General features: G+C 47.9%; 1 protein-coding gene across 8 annotated transcripts in view; it reads right to left on the reverse strand.

Annotated features, from left to right (window-relative positions):
* The window catches only part of FRMD4A (FERM domain containing 4A), a 392,727-nt gene that overhangs the window by 79,696 nt on the left and 300,839 nt on the right, over window positions 1-12,192 (reverse strand). For all 8 annotated transcript variants that reach the window (XM_068915809.1, XM_068915878.1, XM_068915663.1 and 5 more), the window contains one exon: window positions 4,708-4,792. In XM_068915809.1, coding sequence (XP_068771910.1) covers window positions 4,708-4,792 — 85 coding nt within the window. The remainder of the gene's footprint in view (window positions 1-4,707; window positions 4,793-12,192) is intronic.

Below are 12,192 nucleotides of genomic sequence, written 5' to 3' on the forward strand. Positions count from 1 at the left end.
GCATTTGTCTTCACTGAAGTTGTGTCAAAGCCCATGCAGAACTTTTCTGACCTTTGTCCAGGCTAAAATCACAAGAAAAGGAGCCATATTCTATCCTACTGGATGGGTGTTCTGGTTTCGGCCCCTCCATCCGTACAAGCTGGGGCTGGGGTTGTTTTGGGAATGAGCTGTGAAAGCAAATCTCTTGCCAGATCTGAACTGCTCCATTCTTTCGGATGCAGATACTGATAAAACCAATTGTGGGGGGGTCGGGTAAAATTCTGACGGCTATGCCTGGACATTTCGGTCACACAAAGGACTCTGATGGCCTCATGCAGTCCTCTCAAGGTCCTTCTTCTACTGTACCTGAAATGGTGTTGTGCTGGAAAATGGGACAGCAGAGGGCTGCAGTGCCAGAGTGTAGCTAGGAAGTCCAGAGGACCTCCGACTTGTAGGACTTAGGTCATAAACCTCCAGCCACAGTCAGGCACCACAGCATCTCCCCAGGCACCTGTGTGCTACGTGCTGGCAACTGGTGTCATGCGCCTGGCTATCTGCCTCTGGGGAACAGATGATCACAGAACAGAGGGGCCCGGGCACTCCTCTGTCTGAATATGTGGGATGCAGATCCACCAAAGATGTTTGGAATGAGAGGCAGGAGTGTTAAACTCATGGCGAAATGCACTGTTACCAAATCTCTGGCTCTGGACAAATGCTAGCTTTTGGGAACATAGTGGGCTGCTTCGCTGGAGATACAGTTTTGGCCTCAATCTTGCAACTAGATCTCCTGTGTAGTCTCCTATGTGGCCATGTACATGGGTTCAGCTCACACCTGTGGTGGCTTTTCTGTTTATTTATTTAAACTGCTGCTTTCAATATTTTGCTTCATCTGGAAAGAACTGAGTGATCTAAATATACATCACTGTTGTGATCCATGCTCCAGTGAAGCAGTGGCCACACCTCATTTACAAGCCACAATTGCCGTATTGGCTTGTCTCTGGCAAAGTCAAAAACAAAGGGAACAAAACAGAGGATAAAATCCAGGTGTCCTTGGCTTTCACCTGTGCCAGCTTTTTAAAATACACACTTGCCTCACCTCCTTCATAACGACTCCCTGAGGAATGAAGACCAGCTCTGCCACGGGCAATGAACACACCTTCCCCCGTTCAGCTGAACTGTCTGACTCACACAGGCACCTGCACTAACCACATACATGTGCCAAGGGAAGGTGAGTGGTGTGATAAATTGGTTCAACTATAAACAGGGCCATACGGGGACATTCGGGCATATCCTATAGCAAGGGGTCATGCAGAATAGGCCCAGGAGGAACCAGAGTGCCTGGTCTTCCTCTGTCTTTGATGCACCAGCTAGAGTATGGACAAATCAGCCTCTGCAACCACATGACAATGTTATGGCTAGTTCCTACTAGTAGGTAAAATGGGCCAGGGCCCATTCACTGGCCTTAAGGGTACATGACACAGTACAGCTCATGACTAAACATTTTTCCGTTCTCCCCTCTCCAAACAGAGTGCTACATCTCATCTATATTGCCTTTTGGGAATAGGTGTTCTTCCCTGAACACTGCCCAAGCAATATCTGGGAGAAGGCTGGTTGGCATGGGCCAAAATCCATGCCAAAGTGTGCTAATAATTCAACATTAGGACTGATAGTGGGACAGCGCTTGATGCCAGGGCCCTGTCTTTTTTGTTAGTACAGATGTGGCTTGGCCTTTTTGGCCAATTTCAGCTGTGCTAGTCCTGTGACAAGGGTTTGGGTGTGTGGGTCAGTGGGCGCATAGCTGAATTTCTCAGTACACAACTAGATGGGTCAAAAGGAGCCCTATGCATAGGCAGAGTAGGACAGGGCCCAGCATAGACCCAGCTATCAACTCCAGTAGACCTGCAGCCGCAACCTAGTCAGGCCTCTCAGTTTTTTCTCCCAACATGAGAAGCCCTGCACATAGAGACATGTGAGGGTGCGTGTCTGGAGAACTGAGAAATGTGGGAAGGTCTGAGCTACTAGCATAGAGCAAGGAACCACAGCTATATGCCGTGTGGCCTTTCCTGGCTGCAGGAGAGCCTGGGGTGAGCCCAGCAAGGAACCTTTTCATCCAACAAGGAAACTTTCAAAGTTTGCAAGCTTGCAACACCTACTAGTTGCAGGGAGGACAAGCACTGGTTGTGCCTAGATACTAAATCCCCTTTTCTATACCTAGAGGATTCCTCCAGGCATGCAGGCTGGGTGATCACTCTGTGTCTGAACAGAGACCTTGCACCCACCTTTCAAATCCAGCACTTTCAATAACAGAGCAATGCTTAACTGTGGCAGGAAGTCAGACAGGGAAGGGCTTGGGAGGGAGACTGGGAAGCCAACAGGGCTATTTTTGGATGGAGATGACAGTCAGCTCAAATGTGCAGAGTAATGTTTTCAGGAGAGGTCAGACTAAAATAGACCAACCTAGATCTGTAGGCATTTTTTTTTCTCTTCTTCTTTTTCTTAAGCTTTCTCCAAAAAAAGAACAGCAGTGTAAGCTTTTCCTGGCAATACTCCAAAAAAGAACTTTTCCCCAGGAACCAAAATGCGATGCTCACTGAGCTTGTTGCTGGAGAGGGCTGAGTAAGCACATCTAATTGCAGCCTTGCCAGAGAGCAAAGCTCTGCAAAGCTCTGCTCAGCAACCCTGCCTCTTCCTCATGCACTCGAAAAAGGGCATTTGCTCACTCCTCCTATCTTACCATGCATTCTAGGACATGCAAAGTTAGTCCTTGCATTTTTAGGACGTGCAGAGGACAGGAAACTAGATCCCAGATTCAACGTAAACCAGTTTGCTCAGCAGTTCACAAGCCTGCTTAGGGTGGTGGGACAAAGGCACAACAATGACCGGCTGACTGCAGATGTCCCTTCCTGCCACTTCCTCACCAGCAGATGGGAGGTGAATCACTAGGAATGGCTTCTGCCAGTGCAGGGTGAGGTAGGAGGGAATATAGCTCTATTCCAGGGAATATAGCTGTCGAGAGGCCTCTCCTAGTCAGAACAGTTCAAGTCACCCTCCAGCCCACCTGGCAAAGTCCTTAAACAGCCAGCCTCTACCTGGACTCAGTCGGTTCAAGCCATGCATTAAAGGAAACAGAAAGCCAGAAAGTTTCAGGGACAGCAGGGAGGGGAAAAGTCTGATTCGGTAACGGCTGATCAGGTAGCTCTCAGGCAGGACCCAGCAGGGCTGGAAACCTGCTCCAGGGCTCAGAGGTTAATTTTCCAGACTCTGCACCTTCCACTTGTGAGCTTGGCTTGTCGCATTGCAGAAATCAGCTCTGCAGCTCTGCCACCGGTGCTCCAGCTGGGGTAACGGCGGCAGCCCGACCCAAAAAGCCCTTATCTCTGATACACAGAGAGCCTTTCAACAGGTAGCTCTGGTTTAGGGCCCTAATGATAACAGGCTGGTGTTTTCAATAGCCTACAAGGCTGGGCTATTTTTGGCATAAAAACCATTACCCTGTGTACGGCTTGCTCCGGTACAACACGGCCTTCAATACTCACAGACATCGCCCCTCCACTCGCACACATACTCACGGACACGGACACAGGCACCCCCTACAAAGACACCCACACGTTCATACCACACACCCACATACACACTCACACGCACACATCCCTAACACACAACTCACTCATGCTCTCACAGTCGCACGCACACACAGGCACACACGCACACGCGTGCACACAGGCACACACACACACACACACACACAGGCGCGCACACGCGCGCACACACACACACACACACGCGCACACACACACACACAGGCGCTCACACGCACGCACACACACACACGCGCGCACACACACCCACACACACACCCACACACACCCCCACACCCCCACACCCACGCACCCCCCCCACACACACACCCACACACACCCACACACCCACACCCACACCCCCACACCCACACACACACACGCGCACACACCCCCACACCCACACACACCCACACACCCACCCACACACCCACACCCACACCCACACCCACACCCACATGCGCACACACCCCCACACCCACACACCCCCTCGCTCGCTCGCTCGCTCCCTACGCCACAAGATGGCGCCCGCGCCGCAGCCCGCGCGGCCACTGCCGCCCTCGTCGGGCGGGAAGCGCTACCAGCGTTCCCTCAGCTCAGCGCGGGCCTCAGCCGCTCCCGAAAAAGCCGGGTGTAAACATAAAATCAGATTTTCCCTTTTAAATGCAAGCGCTTTTGTCATTCTAGCAGCTTTAGCATTCCCTCCTGCCCACCTCACTAGTTATTCCCCGGGGGGTTTTTACCTCAGCGCGTCCCTCAGAAAGGGAGGCTGCACCCAAGCCCCGAGGAGGTTAGAGAAGATGGAGGCAGGGGTGCGAGGAGGAGGAGGAGGAGGAGAGGGAGGCCAGGGGCTAAGGGGAACTGCGGCTCCCTCAGGAGGGAGCGCTGTTACAGGCGTTCGCCGCCTGCCTGCGGGCTGGGTGTGGGTGTAACTGCTCCCTCTCCGCCGGGGCCCCCAGACAGCGGGGGTCTGTTGCTGACATGACCCCATGGGGCGGTGGAGCGAGGTATTTGCCTCTTTACACAGTGTAAACTGGGGCAGGGGGTGCGGATGGTCCGTACTGGTTCCCTGAAGCCCTCAAAGGCAGGTGAGGTGCCTCAGCTTTTCCCGAGCCACCACGCTGCCATCGAGAGCTCCCACAGGCCTTACCTTATAGATGCAGGACTTGGCATTCAAGAAGAACAACTCAATGGTGGCATTGTCCTTGAGATAGGAGATGCTTTCAATGTAGAACCTGGAAGGGAAAGCAACAGGGGTGAGATACGTGGGAAAACTGTAAGGCCAAAAACGTGAAAATGGGCTCATTACATGAGGAAGGCGGTCAGCAGCATCATGACGAGCCTCCTGAAAACAAACTTGTTTCGCTTACGACGGGGAGACTGGGAGGACAGAAGGGGCTTGAGCGTGCTCTAGGACGCGATCACTCAGCGCAGCCCCAGACACGCCGCAGGAACTGGACCATCACGTAGATTATTTTGTTTCTAATCGTTCCTCTTGTTGGTTTGCAGACTTCCCTCCCTTCTCCATCCCGTGATGGCATTTCTTTTTCACTCCTTTACCTAACCTGTCCATTTCTGTGCTGCGTTTGATTCTTTGCCAATATGAACACAATGAGAGTTTTGCCACCGGCTCGAATAGACTCCAGCTCTTAATTCTGCTCTGTGACCTTTCAGGGAAAGAAGTTCAAGATAAAATAAGTGCAAGATACCACTGAAGTTAACAACTGGTCATTACATATGCACATCCTGTGTGTTTTTAAGGTTCCTATGGTAACAGAGAAAGCCTGGGTGGAGTCAGAGAAAGATTAAGGTGAATTTTGCATTTATTTTATATTTTGGTTAAGGAGAAAAATACATGTTCCTGCCTACTCTGGCTTAGAGTGATCTTTAAGTTGCAATGCAGTGGCAGCAATGTTCCTTACCTAAATTCCAGTACTATCATGCCTTGTCAGGGGCAATTAGAATAGGGAAGGTGCCTGGGCAATGCTGTCTGCATCAGGAACTTAAAAAAACAATGAGATCCCTTAGAAATCTGGGTTGAGATGCAGAGTTCAGTTACATGGAAATCTTACTCTCTGACCCTGCTGTCTGGGAGCAGAGCTGTGAGACCTGCTGAAACTCCTGGGGCTGCACACAAGCGTTAAAGAGATTGTCCATGTTCTGTTATTTGCAGAATCCAGGGCCTTAAATGTGACCTTTTTAGGGGTAAAGGTCAAAGCTTTGTAGTGCTCCCAAGTCTATTCTGAAGACCCTTCAAAACAATTTCTTTCCTGACAGATGCAGTGAACTATTTACTTACTGGAGTGAGAGAACCATTTTGAGTTTTTTTTTTGTTCATCTGCTGAACTTCCCCGACTCTTATCCCTTCTCCTCCCCCTCCAGAACAGTTCAAATGTCAAATTAAAAAAAAAAAAAAAAGGAAACCATTTGAATGTTCCATAAGGGATCAAGAATAAAAATGCAACTTTTTCTTAATTTTTTTCTACTTTCCACAGGGTTTCATCTCCTGTCCTTGAAACTGCCTCTTTTTTTTGGCAACTAAAAAGATATTTGCTTTAGAAATGCAAAAAAGGCACTGCATTAAAAAGGCACCTTGCTAGATCTGCCTTCTGAGTGCAGCTGGCTTTCCATCTGCTGAATTCATGGAGAAAAATGATAATTTTGCACCTACTGCTATTCTTGAAGAAGCTCCTCTGCTTATCATCACTACTGACGCTCTCCAACGTGTGACGGTAGAATCTTTAATTCCAGAGCTGGACGAAAGAAGAAAAATCTGTTCCATTTTCAAATCCCGGTGAAGGTTGGCAAAAATGCTTTTTGTTTCTTCAGCAGATCAAACAAGACCATCCTGTTGATCACTAGAGGGCAATATTGCATTTCGTAAAGCTGCAAAGACCTTTCTCAAGGCTTTCCACATAGACACATACACAGATCATTTTCTGTGTAAAAATGAGTCTCTTCTGAGCCCAGAGCCTGCATATGATACTTTATCTTCACAAAGAAAACCCAATTCTCAAGTGATCTGCAGAGTGGAAAGTGTGCTGGTGAGCTACTGGCTCTCACACATGCACCCAGACAAGTACAAAGTATGTGCACTGGGAAATTGGTGCTATTTGAAAGAAAACAGATTTGCAGAGAGAACTCTTGTGAGATTTGCTGTGTGGCAAGCTCCAAAAACCCGAACTGGAGCAGACTCCCTTGAACTCACAGCCAGCGCTGGAACAACAGAAAGGGGAGGGAAGGACATTTTTTTTGCACTGATTATGAATATCTGTCAGACCTCCTCCTGTTATCACCTTTTCCAAAGACAGGGAAGGAAAGCACACTTTAAAATGACTAGTATGTCAGTGACTAAGGAGACAGGAAGAAGGATCCATCTGCTAAGGCAATGAACCAAGCAAGAGATCTGGGTTAAATTCCTGACTCTAACACAGGTTTCCTTTATGACCTTGAGCAAATTACTTAGTTGCTGGGGGCTGTTGTTCTGTGTTTGTAAATACTCTTCCCTCCTGTGGCACCTCTATTTGTTTTGCCTATTAGCCTAATAACCCCTTTTCTTACTGCATATTTCAAGACCATCAGTTTTGGGGGGAAACAATAAGACTTTTGTCCAGGACTCCCCAGAGAGCAGCGTTCCTTCAAGTGAAATGCATGCACCGTGAAGCCAATATATCCAGGAAATAACAGACGGGCTGGGTAGAGATGCAGGCAGTACAATGTGTCCCAAACCTCAGCTGGGCTACCTACATCTCTTACAACACAATCAGCAAACAGCATTGCCTCAAGCAGCTCCTTCAAGAGTTTCCCTGATAACCAGCCACTGGTGCCGTGAGAAATTAGGTGCCTGCTCTGATGACAAGAAGGAAGAAAAATCCCACAGGACTTTGTGAGTGTTTTTTGAAAAGTTTAAGCGGTAAAGAAGGGAGATCCAGCCAATGATAATCCTATTTCTGTGTCTTCCCTTATGCTGCCCCTTGGTCACGTGTAATTCATCAAGTACATTTTCTAAGCATTAATTAAATGGACCAGTGAATATTATGCTGGGTAATGAACACAAAGTGCCTATCTTGACTGCTCCCTCTCAGCGGCAGGAAGATAATAATGACTAGTGCAAGAGGTATCTTGGAAGACTTCAGTAACTGCCGCCTCTGAAACATTTACGTCTTTTAGCTGCGAGGACATGCCTTGTACTGATCAGATCACTCTGTATTAAGTGTTGATTAACTAGCAACTTGTTCTGAAACAGCTTAAGACCCCTTATGCCATGATGAATGGCAATCTGCATCGCAACCAGCCGAGCACAGACGTTTATGAAGTGGTGCCTGTAACAAGCAACTGTGGAAACTCCCGATCCTTGGGTGATGGGAAATCGGCGCTGCTGTGTTTTCTCCCTTGCATTACACAGATTCCCACCTCCAAGTTGCAGCACAGAAGGGTTCTTGATTGGGCCCTGGACTCACCGATGAGGTTACTGGTTCTTCAGGAGTGAGAGTACCTGGTCATTGCTGCCTGCCTCATATAAAAACCCAGTTGTGTGTGCATGCGTGTACCTTCAGCACTGCTTGGAAGGTGCTTGGCCACTAGTGCTTCGTTTATCCAGTGGGGATAGGAGGCCTCAGGACTATCAGGGAGACTGCCTCCAAAGGCACCTGAGTCAGTGGTGTGTTTATGCGGCCAGTGAATGCCAATGGCAGAAGGGGATTCTGTCAAACAGCAGGGCATCTCCTGGCCCCTCTGGACTAAGAGGCCCCGCCTTGACGTTACCCAGTATCATCTCAGAGAAATTGGCTCTGTGGCCCAAAGTGGTTCTTCCAGGCCTGTGTTCATTTGTCTTTTGCAAATAGGACCCATGAGTCATTAAACACCATGACTAGTTTGATGATTACTTCCTTTAGCAGCAGGGCTGAATTTAGCAGCGCTCCCAGTTTCCACACACCAAAAGAAACTGTCAAATATGAAATATTTAGCATTGCCCCTAACACATCCTGGACATATCCTGTCGACCTAAACTTGGTCATTTATTACCCGGCAGAGGCCAAGCTTTGACCAGTCTAGTTCCTACCTATTTTTGCAAATGCATTGTCATAGCATCTGAGATCACAAGTCCTTGTATTTACTTCCAAGCAGAATTTGCCAAAAGGTGAAAATATTTCACCATGGTCTTTAACCCAATGATGCTTTGGAGCATGACCACAGCAAATAGATGTTTTATCTACTGCATGTGTAGGTCTGCCTTAGGGCAATGAAATAACCCTGCTTCTAGTGAGAATAACCAGAATAACACCTGCTGTGGTGAGAACCCACTGGTCAAAAAGGCTTTTATCAGACAACAAAAATGTATTTTTTTCACCAAAGAGAAACTCTCCAAAACTCCCATTCTGGTGTCATGGGTTTTCTTCCAAGAAGATTCAAAGAAACATTGACATGGCTTTGGAAGATCTCAGAATTATTTCAGTGCATTGTTTCCATGTGGAACAGCGTCTTCTCAAGGGAGTGGAAAACCTGGAAAACCGTCACTGAAACTGGGGCCCTGACAAGGACAAAGGTTCTTCTGCCCTCCAGTGAGCCTTGACCAGGAAAGGATTTGACAAAGCCCTCTCTTGTTACCATCCTCACATGCCTGACTCCTCAGACACCTGGCTGCTCTCAGAAGAAGGCAGTGGGGTGGCCATGGGGGTACAGGAGGCAGCCGGGTGAGGGGGTTGCCTGTGCGTGTGGCTCCAGCATGCCGGTACAGTGCTGTGCAAGAGGGCCAGCCAAAACAGAGAGGAGCAGTGCCTGGCAGTGACAGGTGCAGCTGAGGCTGCAGGGCACGGGGGTGGCACTGAGGATGTTTCTTCCTGATCCAGGTGACTGTGACTGATAACAGCGTGGGACTCATTTGTGGGTGAATGTCTGTTTTTTCCAAAGGGCAGGAGCTGGGAACTTAGTATTGGCAAGGGGTGTTTCTTCCCTCCAGCCTGGTGATACTAATTCCATGCAGGGAGACAAAGTGCCCCTCTTGGCCTATTACAAGTGGGAAAGGGGGAACAAAAAAACAGAAAAACAAAACCAAGTGGCTCTCCTCTGCCTTGGTGAAAACATTTTTGCTGGGAAAAAGGCAAAAAAAGATAAACCTGGATTTCGTGGAAACCATCGAAATGAGTAAAAAGGTTCTGGTTTTGATGTGTAGTGATCTTACCCAGTGCTTACTTCTGCTTTAGATGGGAAATACACTTAGACCCTAGGAGAGAGGACTCTGAAATGGGCAGAGGAGGCTCCCATGACCTTTCTGTCTGAGTGATTCCATTCTGGTTAGGATGCAGGACAGAGCTGTCAACAGAGCTCAGCAGCTCTGTCAAGGGATGGTCTCTTAGTTCATTATTACAAGCAGTGGATAAAAGAGAAGAGCCTTTTTTGCCTCATCCATCATGGGGTCTGGCTTATTATCCCCTACCATGTCATTTTAAAACCTCAGTGGACAATTTGAAAAATATGAGGCCATTTGCTTACCAGGAAAAGAAAAATCACATGCATTGGTATAATGGACTTAAATGCAGATGTCATTATGTCCGGTGTCTCATGCTAAATGAGTATTCTGAACAGCTCCAATTGCACCGCTCCTTTTATGTTCCAGCCCTGTTTGCTAATAGTTATGCGTGTGTACTTTATGTGCTGACACTTCAAGCAAACAATGGTCATGCTGAATAGTTGGCCTGTTAACTAATTAGCCAGGAATGAAAATCACAGATGCTAAAAAGCCCCATTTACCTCCCTTCTGTGTTCACTTTGATTTTGATGCCATACTCTCTATCCTGTGCTTGTCCCATGCTTAAGCCCCCCTCACCCAACGTGAGGGGTCAGAGCAGATGCTGGAGAAGTCCGTGTTGGTATGCAGAGGATAGGATGCAACAAGAGACCTGTGTCTACCGTTTCCTCGTGGCAAGGAAGCCACAAACTCTGGAGGGGAATGTGATTCCAAGAGGATGAGGAATTGCAGGTGACAAAGCTGTGGCTATTATTTAACCTGGTTCTCCTCCCTCTCTCCTCCCTACTGTCTGCACTGTTCTATGAAGCTGCTTGCACGTTTTCCAACAGCCCATCCATTTTTCTTAAAACTGTGTAGTCTGAGGATATTTATTCATTCTCGTGCTTCACCTTGTCCACCTGCAAAATATTAAGTGATCTACTTTGGACTATATAGGGTCCGACACTCTCCCAAACTACACGTCCTGGGCATTTTTGCAAATCACTAAGTGCTCCGGTACCAACATAGAGAAGGAAAGGCGTCAGCGCGGTGAGACAGGCAAGTTCCTCCTTGATGTTTGAGTACAACATCAAATATCACATGGAAAGGCTCTGACTCCAGCACAGTGAGTCCTCTCCACTTATACCAGGTGGACACCAGGCCTGATGTAGCCATCAGAGCAGCAGTATACTCAATAAGTTCTGCAAATCATTCCATCCCTGCAATGCCCCGTGGAGTCTAGTTTGCAAGGAAGTGCAGCTTTGTATAAAAAAGCTGTTGCAGCTCCACTCGCTTTGGAGTGGGTGGTAACCTGTCCCAAGCACGGCAAAAGAGCAGTGACCAGATCACACTAACATACTGCCTTCCTCCCTTCCTCTCCCTCAACCAGCTCACAACGCAATCAAAGGGGAATTTCTTCACACGGTCTCCAGCTCCATCCAAGCTTCTGGGGTGCTCTTTGATCCCTACCAACAGTGACATCTCAGCTATGAGAGGCTGCCTGCTGGGTGCGCTGTCTTGCCTTACGCCATCACACAGTATCTGTGGAATATCTTTCATATGAGGATCTTTAACCATTTTAAGAGTAGAAATCAGTCTCCAAACATACCTTCAATGACCGCTTCCCAGGCAGGCGGTGGGACCATAGGCATTTTGCATTAAATCTTGGCCAGTCGAAGCTATTCAGAGCACAGTCATTTGTTTAAAATGTTTTAAACTCTTTAAACCTTTTTTCACTCTTTGAAAAACTTCTTTACTGTGAGGGTTACTGAGCGCTGGAAGAGGTTGCCCAGAGAGGTTTTGGAATCTCCTTCCCTGGAGATATTCAAAACCCGCCTGGACGCAATCCTGAGCAATGTGCTGTAGATGACCCTGCTTGAGCAGGGGGATTGGACTAGATGATCTCCAGGGGTCCCTTCTAACTTCAGCCGTTCTGTGATTCTGTGACCGGTCAGTATCATGCTGCCTTTGTGTGACTTCATGTAGCTGTGCAGAGTGGCTGTAAATCCATCTCTGGAAGAAGCCAAAGATGCTGTAACGTAGTGGAGAGTGTGATACAAAACACCGAAAATACAACGCAGGTGCTGTGGTTTCGCATGCTGTGCTTCAGCCATTCACTGTGTGGTAGGCAGCACATAAAGGTATGATTCAGCTCTGAAAGCTGGTCTGGGATTTACTAACTTACTGGATCTATGCCTTCAGCATTTTTTTCAATCCCATTTTGACGAGGCACCCCCATAACAGACCTTTCTGCTTGCTTCACTGGTGACAGCAAATCACTCCCACTGGTGTAAGATATAAATGCAGAAGTTGCAATGAAAATAGAAATAACGTCTATGATTTTGACCCAGTCAGAGAATCTGTGTGTAGGCATTAACTTAGGTGTTGCTGCTTGATCCAAATTAGGTA

Source organism: Struthio camelus, chromosome 1 (assembly GCF_040807025.1).
Source record: "Struthio camelus isolate bStrCam1 chromosome 1, bStrCam1.hap1, whole genome shotgun sequence".
Lineage (NCBI taxonomy): Eukaryota > Metazoa > Chordata > Aves > Struthioniformes > Struthionidae > Struthio > Struthio camelus.